General features: G+C 41.9%; 1 protein-coding gene across 8 annotated transcripts in view; it reads right to left on the bottom strand.

Annotated features, from left to right (window-relative positions):
• RBMS3 (RNA binding motif single stranded interacting protein 3) overlaps positions 1-24,020 on the bottom strand; it is a 752,431-nt gene that overhangs the window by 137,598 nt on the left and 590,813 nt on the right. For all 8 annotated transcript variants that reach the window (XM_053409861.1, XM_053409864.1, XM_053409862.1 and 5 more), the window contains 2 exons: positions 14,540-14,697; positions 1,558-1,637 (listed from right to left, as the gene is read on the bottom strand). In XM_053409861.1, the coding sequence (XP_053265836.1) occupies positions 1,558-1,637; positions 14,540-14,697 (238 nt within the window). The remainder of the gene's footprint in view (positions 1-1,557; positions 1,638-14,539; positions 14,698-24,020) is intronic.

Below are 24,020 nucleotides of genomic sequence, written 5' to 3'. Positions count from 1 at the left end.
TACACTTAAAAGTCATAAAGCTGCTGCATTTACGGCCAGCTGACTCACATATGCTAAGAGCATTTTATTACTGAGTGATGTGGGAGATTGTTTACAGAGGACAAGGCTTCTCTTGACCGGAAATCTGCTCAAAATCATTGCTATCCTTCGCATTTCCATCGGGTGTAGCTATGATATTAGGCAGGTTCATATCGAAACTACTGCAATTGCTAGACAAGAAATGTCCATCTGATGGTATCTTTGTATGTAGAATTGTACCACAATATTCTGTGACCGATCTTGAGTTTCCCTAGGATAACATGTGAATCTACTCACATACATTGTTAATTAATATTTACTTAACCAGGGTGTGGGGTGGGTTGAGTGGCTCTTCCAATTGATGTATTTTTTCTGCACTGAAAGGTTGGATGCCATCATCAGGGATGCTAACAGGATTTCCTGGGCGCGTTGGGGCCCCTGCACCACCATCATGTGCAATCTATTGGCAAGATCTGCTGCTTATTGTTTACAACTTGCCAAGATGTACACAACCTTGATCTCCTGGGAGGAGGTTTTTTGTTTTTATTTTTACTATGCATTTTGTGGTTTTTATATTGTAATTTTATGTTGTGAACTGCCCTGAGATCTGCAGGTGAAGGGTGGTATGCAAATAATAATAATAATAATAATAATAATAATAATAATAATAGCAGCAGCAGCAGCAATAATATTCTACTCCAAGTGGCCATAAGTGCAACACAACATTTTGTGTGACTTGAAGGTGACATACTTTTCCAATTCCGATCATCAGGATTCACATGTAACTACTGTTTACACGCATAAGTCAACCTAGATTTTGCACATAATATGTAAACATGCCCACATGCATTCTCATTCTGCTCTCCATTTCAGTAAGAAAAACAAATAAGAATGTGGGAAGCTGTAATTGTGAGCAACAAAGAGGAAACACTACAGCAATTCAAGCTCAATCTAAAATGCTGTAAAGGTAGAGGGACCCCTGACCGTTAGATCCAGTCGCTGTGGCATAAAGGACAGTAGAATCATAGAATCATAGAATCATAGAGTTGGAAGAGACCACAAGGGCCATCGAGTCCAACCCCCTGCCAAGCAGGAAACACCATCAGACCACTCCTGACATATGGTTGTCAAGCCTCTGCTTAAAGACCTCCAAAGAAGGAGACTCCACCACACTCCTTGGCAGCAAATTCCACAGTAAATACATTGATGGCAAGTAAGAACTCATGATAGTGGGAAATGGGTTCAGTGACCTCTCTATGTAATGAGATTCCATAGGTTGAATTAAATCTATTTCCCCTTTATCTTCCTCCACTCTCATTTTCTCCTCCCCCACCCAGTTTATTCGGTTTGTTTGATTAATATACTTAATGTGGAAGTGGGGGTGTCAAGACCTAAGACATACAACAGCACAAATTCAATGCAAATTGGAGAGAGAGAGACCAATATGTGAAATGTCAAGTCAGAACTCTCCTCAAGAGCCATTTCTGGAAAAGGAGCTTCCATATTTTATCACACAGAGAGAGAACACACAACACTTACCTGGCACACCAGGGGGTGTTTTCAGGTATTTCCCATTAAAATGCTGAATAACTACTTCACATTTTTCGGTAGATTCCATCCTGAGAAAGAGAAATAATAATAATAATTATGGAACATCGATCAGATGACAGGTATCAAGAAAAAGTCACGCAATATCACTTGATAATGAAACGTGCCGCCTGCCTCCATTATACTGATGCTTTAAGAGGAATTGCGATACTTTTCTGTCTGGATGCATTGGCTTTGTACATCCAAGTCTCTGTGGCAGCTACACTTACAACATTACCTTTTTGTGTGTGTGTTCTGAAAATCACGTGGGCATAGGAGGAGGAGGAGGCTGCTGGATCAGGCCAATGAACCATCTTGTCCAGCATCTTGATCTCACCGTGGCCAACCAGATGCCTATGGGAATCCCACATGCAGGGATTCTCCAGCAACTTCTAAAACTGGAGGTAGTACATAATCAGAATGACTAATAGCTACAGATACTCCATGAAACTGCCTAATCCCCATTTAAAGCAATCCGAGTTGGTGGCCGTCACTCCCTTCAAATCCACACAATACATACATATATATATATATATTTTAAAATACAAAATTATAAAACATAGCACACAATTTATCACAAATACATTCTTATTGGACTTCCATCAGCACCTCTGATAATCCTCCGTCTTGTTCACTTCTTACGCATTTCCTAACTTAATATTGCCTTTATATCTTTAACATATCCTATCTCCTTCTTCATTTTTGCAATATTTCTAATATTATTCCTCACAGAGCTTCTTGCAAACCTACAAACGTCGTCTGATCATCACAAATACTTTTCAAATAATCCGTAAATTTACTCCAGTCCTCAGTAAACTTCTGGTCCCGCCGGTTTCGGATCCTTCCCGTTAGTTTATCAAGTTCCGCATAGTCCATTAATTTCATCCTCCACAAATCCACACAATACTTTTAAAGCACATTTATTTTTAATATGTTTGATTTTTATTGCTTTCCAAATTTTTTTTTATTTTATTTTTACAAATTTGACCTCTCATTAATTCAGATTGAAAAAATGACTCCCCAACCGGCCATCTTGATGTTTCTCTTCCCACTCTTATTAGCCGCTCAATTTTCAAATGCCATTTCGAAAATATTTTAACATCTTATCTCCCCACCCCCAGTTTTCTTCCTCTTCGTTTCCCACCAGCTGCTCATTTTTCTGTTCCTGCTAGACTTTTACTATGTGCATCCAAAGCACATGACTTCCTGCAAAGAACCCTGGGAACTGTAGGCTGCTAAGGGGACTGGGGATTATAACTCTGTGAAGGGGAAGCTACTATTCCCAGGGTTATTCTGAGGAAGTCATATGCTTTAAAACTGTACTGTGCATGCTATATATATACAGTGCAAAGAATTATTTCTGTTTACCCTGAATCTTCCGGCATTCATTTTCACTGGATGGCCCCAGATTTTACTATTATTATTATTATTATTAGAGAGAGAGAGAGACTTTTCCCTATCCACTTTTCCTACAACATGCACAATATTTTATTAAAAAGTCTCAAATGCTGCAATTTTTCCTTAAAGGGAAACTGGCTACTTTTGGCATTTTAAAAACATGTTTCACTGAGGTGCAGGCTACAATAAACTTTGAATGGGCTGTGGTGTTCCTGGCATCCTGCTTTCAGGAGAAATGGGGTGGGGGGTATGCACGTCCCCCCTTCATAAGTGACCCTCTGTTTCCCAGACAATATCACCTTTATGAAATGCTCCCTGGTAAGGCCTTCAGTCGGGATAATATATTCTCCCCCACCCAACTATACTTCCTCAACCACAATACAAGCAATACAGAAGGGAAAGTTAAATCAGCCGGGGTAAATTGGGGAAAATGTTTTAAATTTAAACTTTTAAAAAAGATTTAAATCAGTCCATTGGAACAAAACATAAGGATTCTAATTTTCAAAATGGCAGTAGTTGTTATCGGAGCGGTTTCTCCTGAGGAAAACAACCCCCCACACAGACATTTTGGTCCTTCCTGCAATTTTTTGCTGTCTGAAGAAAAGCTCTGAGAGACTGAAGTAGCAAGTTGGTTGAGGGAATCTTACCAACTTTGCATTTCTCATTTTCTGAGGCCAAAATGATTGTCTTGTTCTGCATCTGACAGTAATTCCCCTCCCCCTATACTTCAGAGGTCCAGTTCTCCAGAAGAAACGGTCACAAAAAGCTTTCTGCTAGCTGAATCTACCTGGGTACCACACTTCCACTTCCACGAGACGGAAGCACCTAATTTCCTTTAACACCACATTTTGCACTTTCTGCTCATTTCCTCCTCCCCTCCTGATCTTCTCTGTTTCCCAGCCACCTTTAGTTAGCATGCAAATAGGGATTGTGATGAAAACCATTACAGTGGTACCTCGGGTTACAAACACTTCGGGTTACAAACGCTTTGGGCTACAGACTCCGCTAACCCAGAAGTAGTACCTCGGGTTAAGAACTTTACCTCAGGATGAGAACAGAAATCGCGCGGCGGCAGCGGGAGGCCCCATTAGCTAAAGTGGTACCTCAGGTTAAGAACGGTTTCAGGTTAAGAATGGACCTCCGGAACGAATTAAGTACTTAACCCAAGGTACCACTGTATTTTCAAATTTGGTACTGAAACCAGGCATGGTTCTGTGCTTTGGGCTCAGTATTGAAGCAACTTGCATAACATTCTGTGTGAATCCAATTGATTTCACGGTGCCCCTGTCCCCTTTTCCAAACTTACACTTTGTATGCAAAAACACAATATATACTAACAAATCAATTCAAATCAATTCCAGTTGCCTACCCTGGTCACATACTTCCAACACCCCAAAAAGTTTTTAAATCCCCTCAAAACGCCTTGGCTAACCTTAAAACATACTTTATCCACACTGCTCATAAAAGGGAGCTGCTATCAGCCCATTTCTGCTTAAAAGCTCCATCCCCAGCAGACCAGCCATACCAAGCTGTGAAAATCGAAAACTCATATCTGACTCTGAAAGAAGATCTGGTAGGATTTCCCCAAAGAAATGATGCTAAAGGGACAGTATAGAAAGTTCCAGCCTTACAAACATGTATCAACCTTTTCCATTTTCTCTCTCTTCCCAATACTGGCTGTCACTTGAATTTTCAGCCCCCAGCTTGCTGCGCCTCCAGCAAGAACACTGCTATAAACTCAACGTATTTTCACGTAGCTTGGCTCAGCTTCCTTCCACAGTGCATTAACATACAGCCCCCAAAGGCTGACCCAAAAACTCAAAAATATGTGATAGGGTAATATGCATTCTTCTGGAGTGCAAAGATGCTCTCCAGAGTGTCAACACGGGGTTTGCATTCTCCTGTAGCGGTTTTCAGATGCAGTTTGGAAAATGTGAACAGGGGATGATTTAATGGTATCAAAATGCATGTTACTTTATTTCAGGAGGAGGCACTAAAACTGTCCCTCTTGACTTGTAATCACTGCAATCTTTTGTACACCTGCTTTTTGTTTTGTTTTTTAAATGCTGCCACAACCACGTGGGCTATGGACCTTTCGACAAAGAACAAAACGACTGATGCTGAAGATTGTTCACTTTGGCTTCATTCAGATTTAACTAAGCGTACATCGGCAGCAAATCTATAGAGACTCTTGTCTCTGAAAGAATAAATGCAATAAAAGCCTGTTTTCTGTAGCTGCGGGCGTGGAGTGTCAAACCATGTTACGCTGCACCACACAGCAGTGACAATTTCATTTTAATACATGGGGGCACATCCTTAACAAACCAAAAGTATTCCCAAGCAAAGAAGGCAAGGGAGAGGCTGCCAAATGAAAGAGCGTCTGTACGCTCTGTGCATTTTATGTGGGAAGAAAATAAAAGCGAAGCCCACAGTGCTCTAGAATGACACACACAAAAAAGTAAAAAAGTGGGGAGGCCCAGATTTTGAATAGCCACCTCAGAAAGAACAAGTTCATTTTCTTCTCAAGTTTCACAATTAACAGCTTTCAAATGCTAGGGCTAGCTATCTGTAATCTGGCACACACTTTACTTGAAACAGACACTAGCATTATCAAATCCCATCTGAAAACGAAGCACAATAGACAAAGCTGTAGCGACATACTCCTTTCAAGCGCAGTGCTCAATAGCTACAACTGGGCCCATTTTTCTTCCATGTTACCTGAATCCTTTGGAGCCACCTAGAACAATGTTGTAGCAGGCAGTCCACAACACATTAAGCCTGGCTTCAGATCACAACACAAAAATTCGCACGTTCTGCTGGGTCCGCTTGAATGCCAGAGATATATTTGCAATTGCTTTATATGGGTCACGGCTTGCTGAATTACCAGTATGACATCCACTCTACGAAACATTTCTACCTTATATATCTCCCAGCAGAAGCATATACACATCCCCCCCAGAATATACTCTTCTAAAATATACTTTTGCTGTATTTTACAGAAGCTAACATATGTAAGCTATTTCATTAGTGACCGAGAAACCCATCCAGTGAGCAAAAATGTCTAACACATATAATGAATACTGAGTATTCAAAAGTGCTGACCACCACTGTGCTTCTGCAGCCCTATCTATCTATCTATCTATCTATCTATCTATCTATCTATCATCTATCTATCTCTTTAAAAATATTTATATTGGCCCAGTGTTGACAAGAGCTTGCATAGAGGGTATTGCATTGTGAGAAAATTTAAATGGCTTGGCAGAATCCAGTAATGCAAGGCTGCCATTAGCACAGATTCTAGGCTGTCATGGTTCCACTACAACTACTATTATATTCTGTGAACCACCCTGAGATCTTGTCATGAAGGGCAGTTTATAAATCTAATAAATAAATAAAATAAAAATAAATACTACTGTTGGGTTGGGGCGCCCTTGGCTGGAGCACTGACCTTGAACTGTCAGTCCTGTGTGGCTGGACCCACCTGCATCATTTAAATTCCAACGCTATAATGTGTGCCCATAATGTATACATGGTAGTTGTTGCATTGTGGGGATTATTTATTTATCATTAAATTTATATCCCACAAAAGGCAGCAAACGTCCAGGTGATAAAACCATAAAGATGTCATAAAGACAATTCCAGTACTGATGCAGAAAGATCTCAGCTTAAAAAGGCTTGCTGAAAGAGGAAGGTCTTCAACAGGTATTGGAAAGACAAGAGAGAGAAGGCACCCATCTAATATTCTTCTTCTTTGGCGATCACTCGTAGCCAAGTAAGATTGTCTTCCATAAACACGTGTCAGGGAACTGCCATCGGAGCCTAGGGTGGAGGTAAGGCTCCCTGACGATGCAGGAGAAGGAACCAGCAGGGAGAGAGAGAGAGCTTCCTTGGAGGAAGGAAATAGGAGGGACACCAGGAAGAAAGAGGAGGCTGCGGAGGGAGGGCTCCGAGACTCTTCCACAGAGAGCAGCAGGGAGAGCCCAGGACCTCCGTTGGGCACGCCCACTCTGCGCAGGAGACTTCCGCGCAGAGAGGCTAGGCGGAGACTTGGAGTGAAGGAATTTTTATGTTGGAAGAAGTTCAGAAAACGCCCACTAACGGATTCTGCCAGTGACTGAGACAGTCATGGAGAAAGGGCTGTCCAGCCAGGGAAAGGTTTATCCAGGCAACGCTGTCTAGAGCTGCAGCACCCTTTACGCACAAGCAACCCCAATTCCCTTTACAACACGGTTTTAACAACAAGTGACTGTGGAGGCCAATTCTGGATCCACACATCCTTCCACAGTGGGGCCATTGGTTTCCGGGTGGGAGTTGATCACGGTATGCATTTGCCAAGTGTGCCTTCCTCTTAGCACGTTTCTCCCTTGCGTCCTGGGTTTGAGTGTCTTCAAAGCCCATGACACCTTTGGTAAAGGTTGTTCTCCAACTGGAGCGCTCGCAGGCCAGTGTTTCCCAGTTGTCCGGGGAGCGGCTTGGTTTTACTGGTGAATGTGCTGGGGAGTCCAATGATGTGGGCCTGTTCTTCAAGGTCTGCACTGCTATGTACCACCACCCAGTAATCCTGTTGCCTCTGGGGTTGGGAGTGGGAATGGGCATGTGGGGCCAGCCTCTGCTGCTGCTGCTGGAGGGCCCTCATTTCCAAGGGAGTCCCACAACAGTACTTTGCCCAGGGTCTTGAAACCTGATGTTGGCCCTGGAAGAGCCATAGATCACAGGCTTTGTAGGATACTGTGCAGGCTTTTTGAGCATAAGATTCCAGATCAAATCAGTGGTGTCCTCCTTTAAAGTGCTATGGGTGGCACACCTTGGAATGCTATTTTGCCTGAGCTTGTGGTGACCTACCAAACGCAGCAGACCGCAGATGTGCTTGATATTGATACATGGTCATAACAAGGCAACCTCCTGATCTCTTCATCATGAGCAGACCATCAGTCGTTTCAATTCACAGATATGCCCAAAGTTTCATGTGAATTAGCCCCATCTGACTCAAAAAGCAAGCTATATCACATATAGACAGACAGATAGTTTTAATTCTACCAGTGCTTAATTGTTTCCCCCATGTTTTTAGCAGTTCTTATTTTATCTGCAAGCCACCTCGAGTCCCATTAGGGGAAAAGGCGGGATAAAAATAAATATATAATCAGCAGCAGCTGCTTCAAAGAAAGTGACTGTCAATGCCTCTCTGGCTCACAGAAATTGAGAAAAATACCAGGAACATCCGAAGAAATATTACTTTAGTGAAAGTTTCCGCTGTGAATTTGTGTACCCATGATGCTTATAAAACATAAGTGTTGAAAGTTAGACATTCAAAGTTGATAATTTAAGCCAAATGCCAGTCACAATCTTTGTGTTAGGGATAATATTATATATATATTCAGAATATCCTGTGGATATTGGTTCCGCTGGAAACCATAATTGACCCAACATGGTCATTAAGAATTATGAAAGTAATAGGGAGCCTGAACAAAGATAACAAAAATAAATACTACATGCAGAGACCTTATGGAACTAAGTCAACTGTACATGATCATTATGCCAATTAATTCAAACCACAAATGAAAAAGACAAAATACGTATTACAAAAATAATGAGATGATTAAATGAGTTGCTAGCAAAATGTTGGAAGCCTAAAATAATAGGTTAGTGGAACAACTGTGTAATTTTCCTTCACTGCCATACAAAATATATTATTCCAATTTCCTTTCCTTTTCCATTAAAAGTACAGTATAAGTAACATCCTTATAAATTGACAAAATGTTTTTTAATCCTGATCCAAATCCCAAATCTGTACCTCTAGCTTATTATTGCTTTTGGGTTTTGAAATATTATTCCTAAAAGGTGAAAGAAAATCCTGAGATATCAATATCCCACATATCAAACCGAAAGCATATTTATGACTATAAAACATTTAAAAGTGCGCACAGGCATTATGGGATGTGGCACACTAAAAAGGTTACTATGGGAGCACGGGTATTTATCCAAATTTCAAATTTTGCAGTCAGTGATTCAATCCTGCAAGTGAACCGTATGTCTGGATGTTTATCATCAAGTCATAGTAATGCATACAATTCAACTCCCTACAAACAGCTCCCCTGAAATTTCTAATGTATGATTATGGAATGCATCTGGTTCGCTGAGAAGCCAACAAACTTATCACGAAATCTCCCAAGGTGCCAGACAGCCTTAAAGAAACTTCAGAACATGCCATGATACTTAAAAGCAAACAACGGAGAAGATCCAGTCATTCGGCCTCATAAAATGTAAGTGATTGTTAAATGTCTGATCTAGCTACACATGCATGCATGAGACCTAGTGTAAAAAAAAGGGGGAAAGAAACCAAAACCTGATGATAAGACCACTCAGCTGTCCAGGGAGACAATAAGGCAGGCATAGGCAAACTCGGCCCTCCAGATGTTTGTGGGACTACAACTCCCATCATCCCTAGCTAACAGGACCAGTGGTCAGGGATGATGGGAATTGTAGTCTCAAAACATCTGGGAGGGCTGAGTTTGCCTATGCCTGCAATAAGGCGTGTAAAAGATGCCCCCCCCATTCTATTCTCAAAGGGATGACCTGTACAATCATATTTTAGGGAATCTTTCAATATCTGAAGGACTATTGTATTCTATTATTGTGTTGGAAGCTGCCCAGAGTGGCTGGGGAAACTCAACCAGATGGGCGGGGTATAAATATTATTATTATTATTATTATTATTATTATTATTATTATTATTATTATATTTCTGGCTAGAAATATGTCAGGAGCTGTTTAAAGCACCCTTGGTATAGGGCCAAAGCTTTCAAATGTGTATGCCCCCTGGCTGGGCAGAGGTGTGGCCTTTACAAAAATTAAAGGAAGGAAAAACTGAATTTCTACCTTTGACATAGCTACGTGCCCCATATAGCAATATTGTTCTAAAGCAGTTTATGTTCAACACATTTACTAGTGTTTCCTGAGCAGGGAAATGGGTAGCATAAAACATAGCCAGGCACTGATTGATTTATGTTGCCTTTCAGTTTAAGTATTATACTGGTACCCGCTAGCACTGCAAGAGATGAGTGTATGGCTGTAAGCATTTCCCTCATTTTTTCCCTCTCTCTCTCTCTCTCTCTCTCTCTCTCTCTCTCTCTCTCCTCTTTTCAGAGCTTTATGAGTCTGCTATAAAATGTCACTTGGGGGTGAATTTTGGAAGGTCAATTTAAGATACAAGACGTCAGCCCACCCTCCCAAAAAATAAAAGTTATAGCGCCTACTACTTCTGCAAACTTCCATCATTAAGAAACAGCTTCAGAAAATGAAAGTTAGTTGTCCGTAACTGTCATTTATCAAGAACAACAGCTCTTTCTACACTAGTGATAAAACTCGAATCCATGTTCTGTAATGGAGATTCTACTGCTTAGGGATATGTTTCCCAGTGGAGGACATGATGACGCACCTATAATACAATTTCAGATCGTAAGATGTACTCTCATCTTTCAATGGGATTTGCACTGCTTAGAGATCTAGCTTCCCAGTGCAAGGAGGAAGATGGTGCGGCTTTAAAGCCAATAGGTACTTACACACCTGTTTTGTGTTTCCACATAGCACCTTTAAAAAGAAGTCCACATATACCCAATAATGATTCTGTATGCAAGTGCAAACCATTATGTGGGTATTTCTGAGGTTAGCGAGCTGGAAGGGGGAAGTATTTATTGGAACAAACAAATCGGTTTTGCAAAGCCCTCAGCGCATTGCGTTTTTAACTGTTTTTAATCATCTTCAGCATATACTGCTTGAGACAGTTGTTTAGAAGGTGATCGATAAATCAATAATGAGGATAAATCAATACATCTTTCTTAGATTTGTGTGCTGGTGCCAATAGAAACTTCGTTCAAAGCCTTAAAGCCACATGGAGGGTGATTTTCATCCAGATTGTGGCTGGAAAAAGAAGGGCTATGACTCTCTGCTCCATACATGTTACAAACCCAATTGCAGTCTTACTCTCCCTCCCTTCCTCCCTCCCTCTCCAACACTGCTTGTAATTAAAGAAAAAACACACCTAGCTGCACACTATGGATTTAGTATAATGTGCAGCTTTGTCCTCAGACGTGCCGTAATTTTATTCTGCATAAGCTGTGAAGTAGCTCTAAGGAATAGGTAGCAGAACTATCCCCTGCCCTCCATCTCCTGCTTCTGCACTGTTTTGTCTTTGTGAACTTTATGTATTTACAATCGGCACTTCCATAAAAATGTATCAATGCGGGATTCAACATATTAAAATAAAATCAGCAAAAAGGCATCCGTAAAAGCAACATTACAAGCATCAACAAAGCATCGATAAAATGCATTGGACAAAAAGAGATAAATAATCTTGCAAAAGCCCTTCTGAACAATATAATTTTAAAAAATACATGGGAAAGAAGGGAGGGGTTTTTCCTGGCCAAAATCTGCTGGTAGGGAGTCTGGCAGGGCAGGGCCTGACACACCAAGGATGCAGTGCTTCGTAAAAGCCAACCAAATCTCATGGGCATGGGGAACCAGCAGAAGTGCCCCATCAGAGGACCTCAGTGACAGAGGTGAGACATAAGGAATCAGAGGGTCCTTAAGGGTGGCGCTGTGGGTTAAACCACAGAGCCTAGGACTTGCTGATCAGAAGGTTGGTGGTTCGAATCCCCGCGACGGGGTGAGCTCCCGTTGCTCAGTCCCTGCTCCTGCCAACCTAGCAGTTCGAAAGCACGTCAAAGTGCAAGTAGATAAATAGGTACCGCTCCAGCGGGAAGGTAAATGGCATTTCCGTGCGCTGCTCTGGTTCGCCAGAAGCGGCTTAGTCATGCTGGCCACATAACCCGGAAGCTGTACGCCGGCTCCCTCGGCCAATAAAGCGAGATGAGCGCCACAACCCCAGAGACGGCCACGACTGGACCTAAAGGTCAGGGGTCCCTTTACCTTTACCTAAGGCACTTTGGGTCTAAGCTACTTAGGTCTTTGTGAATTAACACAAGTACCTTGAACCTGGATCGGTAGCAAACTGGCAACCTGTGAGCTTTCTCAGCAGTAATCTGCACCTGTGTGGTGTCCAATCACTGCATGCTGCACAAGTTGAAGCTTCTGGACCAAATACAAGGGCAGCCCCACAAAAAGCATGTTACAGTAATCAAGGCTTGAGACTGTCAATGCATGGACCACTGAGGTCAGGCTATTGTGGTCCTGTAATTGTTGCAAGCTGGTAAAAAACAATCCTGGCCACAGAGGTCATCTCAAGCAGCAAAATATCTTGGGCAGCCCTTGAATTTTTCCAGGTACACAAAGAGCATTTCAACCACACAGCAGGCAAGGCACACATCCCAGAATAACCCCCAGCGTTGGCTGCCTTTATACTTCATGGAAACACAGTTTGTGCTACTTGGTGCTTCTGAAAGTATATATTCCACCTTGTCATCTCCTCCCCTCCCCAGCCCCTGTTAAATTCATTCCTGTGGAAAAAAAACCTCAAGCTTTCAAGCGCAAGTTAATGTTCCAGATATGCATCTCCCCTTAGCAAATGTATAATAAGGCAAGTTAATGAATTCACTGGGAGGAGGCAATAGAGCCTCATCCTTCAGTCTGTTTTGCCATTTGAATGCAGACCCTGTTATTTTAACATCTTCTTCACAGCAACGTTCTTTTGCATCAAGGACAAAAGGTGAAATCACAATGCCTATTAACTTATGACACCTTATTAGCACAGGGGAAACCTGCCTTGTTCATGATGCACTAAGATATGTTGCATCTCACAGATACGCATGAAATAGCTGCTACCGTTTTACTTGCTCATCCGAAGTCCCTTGCCACGAGGGGTTCTTTAAAGCAGCGTGATTTTGCTAACAGCAAAAACAAATTCCACGCAAATCATTTTTGTGAATGACAACAGTTCTTTTGCTTTTCATTTCTGCCTTCTGATTAACAGATTTTCTTTTCTGCATCTTAAGAAAAGCAGCAAAAAGTGATGACGTAAAATGAAAGTATCATCACTTTTTTTAAAAAAAGTGGTATCTAGACAATATTCAAACGTTTTGAGAAACTTGCATCTTTAGTGAAAACAGATGTGCTTTTTTCCCTACAAGACACTTTTGGCCAGTCTGCCTGTGCTGTATAACAGCCATAGATCACACATTATATAGATGAGCACATCTGCCAAGGGTTTTCTTGAGGGATCGAAAAGATTCATTAACTGCATCCCGTCCATCTACCTAACCCAGCCTTTCTCAACCTGTGGGTCCCCAGATGTTGTTGAACTACAACTCCCATCACCCCTAGCTAGCAAGGCCAGAGCTCAGGGATGATGGGAGTTGTAGTCCAACAACATCTGGGGACCCAAGTCCTGCCTCCACGGTAGATCAAAAACAGGCTAATACAGATTGCACAGCCCAGATATTCCAAAACCCAACGTGAGGTCGTATGGGTTTGTCTTGCCCCCACAAAGCACCTTTTTTAAAAAAAGACAGGTTCTTATGAGCTTTGATGTTGACCCTGAACACTCCCCCCCCCCCCAAAAGCAAAATAATCAATGTATTTGCGGGGACAAAATGATAACTCCTAGTATAAACATGTTTAGAATTTTCGCATAAAGTTGTTCTTTCGTCCAACTTAACTATAGACATAAAAGGTAGAATTCAATACTCAAGAGTAGAGTCACTGAAGTTATTCAACATGACGAACTTGGGCTCATTAATTTCAGTAGGTCTACTCTGAGTATTACTTAGCTGAAAACAACCCACGGTGCCTAGTTTCTCTGGCATTTCTCAGATAGTAAGAACACCTTCTGCTGTTGGTTATCAATTATTACAATCCACAAAAGAGAAGCAAAAAGAGTTAAAAGCGCTATCAATTTCCAGCATCTTGGCTCAAGAAATGAAAATTGAACATTAGTATTAGCAACTTCATCTCCTATTAAACTCTTCAGGCAAGTCTTCTAGATGCCTGTCAAATTATTTGGTGACATAAGCCAAGGTGGAGAATATGTTAATGTTCCTTGACGGAGCATAACTCTAGAGTATACTTGCATATTCCTGTAGAATATTTATAAGCAGTTTTTGTTTCTGGGAAAGAGATTAGCTGGGACTGGATAACTTCCCTTTGTTTGCAGATGTAGCAACACAGACATTCAACTTCATGATATTGCTCTAAGTCACAGCACTATCTTCCAAGTGCCTTACAGGGAAGCTACAGACCTCATCTAGTTCAGATTACACTCCCGCTTTCTGATTTTCCTGTCGTTAAATTAAGAAATATCAAGCATAATCATATACAGGAGCTTGGACAGAATGACATTTATTCTTATTAGTGTTGAAATTGAACTGCTATCTAATTATCCCTGATTATTTTACTGTCATTTTGCTAAATAAAATAAACAGTGTTTTCAAGCAAAGCCACACAATCTGATAAAGCTCTCTCCTCCTCCTCTGTATTCTATAGTCACAAGATCTCAGAGCAAAGACAGCACTTGCAAAAAGTCCAGAGCACATAATAAGAAGAGAAAGAACTCCTGCACACAAGTCAGGAAGAACAAGGTTTTCACCTGGCGAAGCCGACTCCTCTACTGACGCCATTAGCATCTCTTAATATTCTGGTGGAAATGACATGTCCAAAGGGTTTCAGCATGTTCTCCAGCTCCTGTTCGTCCATGGAAATGGGCAAGTTTGAGATGTAAAGATTTGTGGGGTCTTGCTCTTGTTGCTAAAGAAAGAAAAGAAACCCAAACACAAATAAAACAGTGTTATTAGATTCAGCACTATCAGAAGAACAGTCTTTAGCTATAGCTACGCCGCAAGAGTCACAAAAGCAATAAGCAATAAGCTGTTTTTTGAGGGGTGGGGGGCAGCGCAAAGCAGTCAAGACACATCAACATTATTTGCTGGTGGATTCTAGCTCTCCCAATGAGAAAGAAACATGGCCACCACTGAACACAAGAGCTCCAAGCACTGCAAAATCAAAGGGTTGTAAGGGTGAACTTTGGGCTGGCCTGTGAACCATGAGCTACAACACTGTGGTGCTTTCAGCAGCTCCTTCTGTCCTGTTTCACAAGTGGTGCTTTTGGTACTTGGCACAAAGTATGGATAAGAGGGGAAACTAAACTACTATAAGAAGATAGATACATGGGCGTAACCAGGGTTTTTGTTGAAGGGGGGGAGGCTTGGATAGATAGATAGATGATAGATGATAGATAGATAGATAGATAGATAGATAGATGATAGATAGATGATAGATAGATAGATAGATAGATAGATAGATAGATAGATAGATAGATGATAGATAGATAGATGATAGATAGATAATAGATAGATGATATATAGATGATTGATAGATAGATGATAGATAGATAGATGATAGATAGATAGATAGATGATAGATAGATAGATAGATAGATAGATAGATAGATAAATAGATAGATAAATAGATAGATAGATGATAGATAGATAGAGATCAGGGGTAGGCAACCTAAGGCCCACAGGTCGGATGCAGCCCAATCACCTTCTCAATCCGGCCCACGGACAGTCTGGGAATCGGCATGTTTTTACATGAGTAGAATGTGTCCTTTTATTTAAAATGCATCTCTGGGTTATTTGTGGGGCATAGGAATTTGTTCATTCCCCCCCCCCCAAATATAGTCCGGCCCACCACATGGTCTGAGGAACAGTGGACCAGCCCACGGCTGAAAAAGTTTGCTGACCCCTGATATAGATAGATAGAAGATGATAAATAGAGAGAAAGAGAGAGAGATGATAGATGATAGATAGATAGATAGATAGATAGATAGATAGATAGATAGATATAGATAGATAGATGATAGATAGATAGATAGATAGATGATAGATGATAGATAGATGATAGATAGATAGATGATAGATAGATAGATAGATAGATAGATAGATAGATAGATAGATTAGATAGATAGATAGATAGATAGATAGATGATAGATAGATATAGATGATACATCGATAGAAGATAGATAATAAGATTGTATATGTACCAGAGGGTACCTCCTGAAACTGCTTTTAAAGACTTTCCAGAAAGGCAACATAAAAGCATGTGGCAGTTCAGCAGAGGACCTGATAAACCAGATAAACTGGGGGGGGGGGGAATAACTCCAGCGCATAAATGAGGATGATTCTCACATGTATACATACACCAGGTATATATTCCACAAGAACAACTCCACAATAACTCTATGCAGTGTATGTGTTCACAAATATTCCTGCAAACATGATTTATCAGTTGTCACAACTAAAAAAGCAAACCCTCCAATCCAAAGGAGACATAGGAGCAGACAAAAGCAATTATAAAGTCACACAAAGCCTCCTTGTTTAGATCAAATAGGAGAGAGTCCTCAGGAAACATGCATTTTCTGATGTACAGAAATCTCTCAATGGTGCTGCAAAAAGCGAAGGCTTGCCTTCTTTTCAATAGCAGGATGTTGAATTATGGTGCCATTGTTGTAAGAACACTGCAAGCTTGTGATCAGTATTTGGGCTGTAAGCTATAAACTGCCCACCTTTGAACTAAGATGATATGTTTTATGGACTAGCCTTTGGGCCCACAAAAAAATAAGAAGGGCACCATGGACAAAAAATGTTGCTTGACTCAACCGGAGGCAAACAGCATAAGCAACTGGCTTTAATAGTTATCTTCTATAACAGATGTGACACATCTCTGTGAGTCTGCCTGCCTGCCTTCTCCTCTGGAACTGTTCTGCTGGTATGGGCAGGAAAAGTACCATCAGAAATATGGGTTGGACAGGAAAGTAACAGACTCTGTCTAAGGGACTGTGGCCTTTCATGTGGGAGAATCCCTCAATTGCTCTTGTTCCCTAGGTCAGCATAGGGCAATAGTATTGTATTCCACTCTTTCGGTGGAGGAATTATGACCCAAACAGGAATTACTCCAATCTCCATCATTTCAGAACTATTGGTGTGCATAATAACAGATGGCTGGATCAAGCCATTGGTCCATTTAATCTAGCATCTTGTTCTCTTTGCCATTTATTTAGACCATTTATTTATCACTGATCCTTCATAAGAACCTCAAAGTGTTCCAAGGCAGAAACATTTGAACATATTATCAAGAAACTTGCAACCTTCATGTCTTAAACACCCACCAACATTTCCAGCAACGTTTGAAGTACGGCTGTAGTTTTCTCCTCATACATTTTGGGTTTATAAACATAATCCATCTGTTACATTTGGCACATTTGAAGGAGAAAAACAAAGTATAGGTGGCCATCTGATGACTAGATTACTACAGTGTTTAAGTCAAATACAAAATCTTCTTAACTCCTTATAACACTTTATGGATGAACCAGGCAAATGTAGTAATTCAGTGCTAGTAGGAAGCTTTCTCCTGGCATTACACGCTGCTCCGAGACATCTGGTGGTTGCAGTGGAATTGCAACTTTGGTGCCAATATGGCCGCCAAGCAGTAAGCCAAATGTACCCAGAAAATGTACCCGGCCTTCTGGTGGTTTCTTCCCTGCAAGAAGTGAGGTTACAGGGGGCCTTCTCGGTAGTGGTACCCGCCCTGTGGAACACCCTCCCACCAGATGTCAAGGAAATAAACAACTATCTGACTTTTAGAAGACAACTGAAGGCAGGAAGTTTTTAATGTTTGATGTTTTATCGTGTTTTTAATATTCTGTTGGGAGCCGCCCTGAGTGGCTAGGGAAACCCAGCCAGATGGGCAGGGTATAAAAAAAATTGTTATTATTATTAGTTTGTGAAAGGTTGCCGGGCATTGTAACTCTATGAGGGGAAAACTACGGCCCCCATAATTCTCTGAGGAAAAGAACTGTGAGGGGTACACTTTGGCGCCCGTAATTCTTTGAGGAAAAGAACGTGCTTTGAATGTGCTATAACAGAACAGTGTGTACGCAGCCCTAGTGTGTGCGTGCAAAAGAGGGAGAGAGAGAATGAATGAGAATGTGTATATGTGAAGACAGGTGTGCACAAATCTCATGCCAGATTACGGCTGGCTGGCTGGCTGGCTGGCTGGCTGGAAACGCAGTCCAGCAAATTAATGGTATGTTAAAAACAATATTTACACTAACTGCAGCGTGAGAGCATTTTAAGCACTTGGCACCAAGCACCTTGCTGTGAGAGCCGAGCTTGAGAAACAGTTAGGAACATTTGTGTAGGGGATGTGGCCAGAAATTCTGTCACTGCTGCCAGTGAGGAAGATCTGAGTCAAGCCTCCAGAGTTGTGCCAAGGAACTCTTCTGGGAGCAATCAAAACTGATTCGAGCTGAAATTCTCCACATGGCTGAAGCCGAGACACTTTGAAATAAAAGAGGAGGGGGCACAGAGACTCGAACATCCGGCTATATTGTGTGTTGGAGGATAATGTGAAATGTTGAACAAAGTGTTATCCACTTCATTTGAGATAGTCCTTGGAAACGTCCGTTTCCAGCATATTAGCAACACGTTCAGAACCAAAACAGACCAGTCACCCCTTAAAAATACATTAAGAAGCTCATTGCTCTCTTAAGGTCTCGTCATATGACATGCTTCTGCTAATGGGAGATTATCACAGAAACCACCCCTATAGTGGGAAAGAAGAATTCATAGGAAGAGATCCTAAGAACAGCTTTAGAATATACAGCAGACCCTCCAAAGATCCCTGCTATTTTCCAGGGACGTCCCTGATTTAGAGAAGCCGTCCCGGTTTCTGATTTGATCCCAGAATGTCCCAACTTTTCCTTAAGATGTCCCTATTTTCATTGGAGAAATGTTGGAGGGTATGGAGTTATCTGAGCCCCAAAGTGTCTGAAGGCAATCCTGTATAGAGAAGGTGGTTGGTTTTTTTTTTTAATAGTTAATGTTTTATTATGTTTTTATATACGTTGGAAGCTGCCCAGAGTGGCTGGGGCAACCCAGTAAGATGTGCGGGGTATAAATAGTAAAATTATCATTATGGAATGGGATGTCCCTATTTTCACTGGAGAAATGTTGGAGGGTACAATAAGGATGCACGAAATAGGACCTTGGGTTGGCTATCTTGGCTTTAAAATCTGGTAAACAGGCCATTCTGGTAGGCGAACCAGCTGGGGAAATTTCCCCTTTTGTGGATACTGCTGCAAAGGAAAGAGACTCAGTGCTCTAAATTCTTTTTTCACATACACAGGCTACAGAATCTAGAACAGCTGCCACATACCACCTCTCGGCTGTTGTTAAGAATTGGAGGCAAAGGCAAGAAGGAGCGGCCACGGCTGTACTGCTGGCTTCAGTCAGTAAGCGCATGGCAAGGAAAAAGAGGTCAGAGGAGGACCAGAAAGGTACAAGGTAGTGACAGGTAGCCACAGCATTTCAAGTAATTGGGGATATGCTTCAGAACACCCTGTGTTTCATATTTTCTTATTGTGGTAGAGTTTCCATCTGGATTATGTTGTGCTCTGTGGGCGTTCCCTAGCACATGCCTTAGCTATTGTTTGCTGGCACACTACTACTGATAAGCTTCTGCAACAGTTGCATGCCTTGGATGAATGGGCAACCTCTGTCCCTGCAGGTGCTGCTGGACTACAACTCCCATCATCCCTGACCAAGACTGATGGGAGTTGGAGTCCAAGACATCTGGAGTACCACAAGTTCTCCAACCCTGCCTTGGATAAATGGAGTGTTTTCTATAGTCTGCAAGGCTTCACCCAGCAGACTCTGACCCATGCCTTACCAGAACATCAGAAATTTTATGTCAAGGGGTCGCAACTCTAGAACTCATTAGTTGCATTGTCTGTGTGAAACCAAATATGCAGAACCTTTCTCACATGACATTTGTTGTTTAGTCGTTTAGTCGTGTCTGACTCTTTGTGACCCCATGGACCAGAGCACGCCAGGCACTTCTGTCTTCCACTGCCTCCCACAGTTTAGTCAAACTCATGCTGGTAGCTTCGAGAACACTGTCCAACCATCTTGTCCTCTGTCGTCCCCTTCTCCTTGTGCCCTCCATCTTTCCCAACATCAGGGTCTTTTCCAGGGAATCTTCTCTTCTCATGAGGTGGCCAAAGTATTGGAGCCTCTGCCCTTCCAGTGAGCACTCAGGGCTAATTTCCTTCAGAATGGAGAGGTTTGATCTTCTTGCAGTTCATGGGACTCTCAAGAGTCTCCTCCAGCACCACAATTCACATGACATTACGTTTTGCTAAACGCACATCAGAGTATATCAGAGTATATTTAGGCTAAATGTAACTACCCAATGAACCTCCCGATAACTCCATACAGAAAACACTCTTCTAACTCTTGCACTTGCATATTACAAAGTAAAGTTTAGATTTGTTGTTATTTGGCATGCACTGATATTGATACAAAAAAGTATTTCCCTCTGGCCATCAACAAAAAGAAGCCACCTGCTGTGGACAGGAAACAAATAATTGATTTAACAGTTATTTTAAAGGAAAATACCACTTGTTTAAATAAGTGGTTAATGTATGTCCATGAACTAGCAATTTCAAGGATACCAACTATAAACAGAAAATAAAATAAAACAAACTTTTTGCAACAAAGAGTGCCATTGTTCCTATACTATAATATTTAATATGTTCAGCTTGCATAGTTTACACACACAGGCAAATTCTCCTAAATGAACTAACAGAGACTGATGCTTAGTAAATGTGTTTACGAATGGTGCCCCCAGTTCCAAAAGTAGATATTGCTGAAAGCTGTGCACCGGCTGGTTTGTTTACTGTATTTGTCGCAGAACCCTCCATCACACATATTATCTGCCAATAATGATTGGATTTTCTTCTCATTTTTGGTTGCAAGGGAGCCAGCAGTGGACTGTGTCTTTCGAACATAATATCAGATCTGCGGTTTGTTAGTTTGTTTTTTTATTGAGCACAAAATATTGACCTAATTCAACCAGAACTATCATAAGCCAGTGCAGAGTCTGGTTGTCTCGTTTTTTATGCTCTTTTAATTCTAAGCCAGTCTGTTAACCCCTATTTTGACAGCTGCTACTGATGGAAAGAGAAATGGCTCCTAGTTTATTCACACACTGGCTCCCACACAAAGCTGCATGTTCATGCCAAGGCGCATGGCTTGTGTAGGGAGGCCCACACATACCCTTCACACATAGAGGAATTCATATATGAAGCTGCACATTTACAACTGAAATAAGCAAGGAATAGTGAGCAGATATGACTCTACACACCCCAACATCCTCAGATGTGTGCAAGGATGTCCTAAATCAGAGAGACAGACAGACTCCAAGCCTCTATTTGGAGTGCATACTATTCAGTTACTGTCAGGGCTGGTAGCCAGGAGGGCAACCTGGGAGGCAAGCTGGCAGCTCAATAGCCCAGAAGGAGATTCCAGAAAGCGTGGAACAGCTCAACTGGCACTCAATGACACGTTCAGGCAGAGGAGCCAGGCTAGAGGCAGCAGTAATATAAGCTGCTGGAATGCCAGCTGCACCCTTTTCTGTAGTACGCTAACCTGGTCACAGCCATTCATGCTTTAATAACCTCCAGACTAGACTATCATGACATGATCTATGTCAGGCTGTCCTTGAACAGCATCCAAAAACTGCAATTAGTCCACAACGCCACCACCAAACTTTTGAATCCACAATTACGTTTTGCTCGCTCTTTCCAGGCACAGGTTGATGCTTAAAAGCTCTGAGTCTGATTGTTTGCTTTATTTTTTACCTGGAGCTTTCCCACAAAAACCTGCACTTTAGTGCTCAATCGGAACAAACATGCATTTGGATTTGCTGCAGATTGCAGTTTGTTCCGAGTGAGCTTTAAAGAGTGGGTTTTCATGACTTTGCCTGAAAAGAGCAGAGAAAAGGGAAGTGAGGACAAACCTTGAGTGTGTCGACTCTGATCCTTTTACAAGCTGATTGGGTTGCTTCTTCATTTTATTTTTTTTATTTTCTCAATCTGAGGTGCTGGCCCTTATCTATAAAGTCATTTTGACATTTATGCAAACTTACAGAGGCCTCCCTTTTAGCAGCCGAATCATTGATTATAGTCCTTTAGTTGTAAAAAAAAGTTTTTTTTCAGCAAACTGCAGCTATTCTGTGCATTGGTCACTAAGCAATGTAGGTCATGCATCTGACTATCCTTGGTCATGTTTAGAAGATACTTAAGTGAAATCAGAGCTGCAACTACAGAGGTCCTGGAATGGCCAGCCTGCCACTTCAGGATTCTTCCATCCCTGCTTCCTAGTACTGTTATCAGAAAGCTCATAGATTGCAGAGGAGAATTTCACACACCGCTCTGTAGCTCCTATGTAAAGCCCGAAAGAGTCTATCTGCATTTGAACACACACAAGTTCTGTTCGCACAATGAAGAAGGCAGAAGTCACTGACTACACAGATTGAGCCTATGCACTTCTAACAGCAATGGGGAATCTGTGGCCCCACCAGATATTGTTGGACTCTAATTCCCAACAGCCCCAGTCAGCAAGGCCAACAGTCAGGGATGATGGGAGTTGTAGTCCAGCAGCATCTAGATGGCTGCAGCTTCCCCCATCACAGGCATATAGTTTATTGGGTTTAAATATTACACCGAAAGTTTGGGTTTGGCTAGCAGAAACACAATAATCCCTCACCCCAATACAAAGTCAGACTTACGAAATATGCTTTATTCTTCTTTCCAAAGTGAGCCTCGAGCTATTCTCGTTCTGGAGACAAAAACCATGCAAGCAGCAATCTAACTATTCACAAAGTAAAACAATTAAATAACTTTAAACTTGTTGGGCCCTTTGCATTTATGTTCTGGCTGCTCCAATTTCATTCTCCACCTCTCTAGTTCCCCTCACCAAGAAATTTCTGGCCATGGAGCCGAGGTGAATGGAAGGACACTAAATGTGCAGTGTTGGGAAAGTGTCAGAAGTTTTGAGAGACTTTATAGGGCTATATTATTGCTTGACCTTTTGACCAGAAGCAAACACAAACCACAGTTACATCCCAAGTGATTACTTGTAAAGACAGATGAATGCCTCCTTTTGTCATGTTTTACTCCAGCTCTTATAAGCCATAAATGACTCTGAGATCTTCATGTCTGGGAATTCCTGTTGGGATAGAGGCTTGCATGAATTTAGCCAGAGTTCATTTCATATTGCTTGCCTGCGGATGCAGTTAGTCATTTTTATGCAGAAATGGGAAAGTCCTAGCATTTAAAGATGCGTCCAGTAAATCTCGTTTGTTTTTAAAGAATGAAACTTTGGGGAAACAATCTATATAAACATTCCCTTAGCAAAATGAAATATGATCGCCACAGGTTTGTTTTGGAAAATGCAGTGGAGGGCCAATGCTTTAGGTTATGACCTAATCACAACATTGTCACAAACATACATACAAATTAAAGATAATTGAAGAACCAGATTATGTGAGATTGAAACAGCATTTTTTTTAAACTACCAATACAGCTGAACAGTGGTTCATCTGAGGCCTCGGGGAGCCGGGGGAAGCCTTTCGGGACAAGAAGATTGTCTCAAGTAGGTGGACTTTTTATTTATTTATAATTGCGGGGATATAGAAGCTACTTTTCTGCCACCTGTGCACACAAGATGGCTCACAAATAAGGCTAAAACAGTGAACATCCAGTGAAACAATACAATAGTAAACAGAAGGAGTTTAAAACATTCCTATGAAACGTGGCGGGACGCGGGTGGCGCTGTGGGTAAAACCTCAGCTCCTAGGACTTGCCGATCGCATGGTTGGCGGTTCGAATCCCCGTGGCGGGGTGCGCTCCCGTTGCTCGGTCCCAGCGCCTGCCAACCTAGCAGTTCGAAAGCACCCCCGGGTGCAAGTAGATAAATAGGGACCGCTTACTAGCGGGAAGGTAATCGGCGTTTCCGTGTGCAGCTCTGCCTCGCCAGGGTAGCTTCGTCACGCTGGCCACGTGACCCGGAAGTGTCTGCGGACAGCGCTGGCTCCCGGCCTATAGAGTGAGATGAGCGCACAACCCTAGAGTCTGTCAAGACTGGCCCGTACGGGCAGGGGTACCTTTACCTTTATGAAACGTGGCATTCATTAAATGGGTACTGGAATAAGGCTGCCCTCAATGTCC

This window comes from Podarcis raffonei, chromosome 12 (assembly GCF_027172205.1).
Source record: "Podarcis raffonei isolate rPodRaf1 chromosome 12, rPodRaf1.pri, whole genome shotgun sequence".
Lineage (NCBI taxonomy): Eukaryota > Metazoa > Chordata > Lepidosauria > Squamata > Lacertidae > Podarcis > Podarcis raffonei.
The sequence above is the reverse complement of the archived record's forward strand: the minus strand, read 5'-3'. Positions and strand labels throughout refer to the sequence as shown.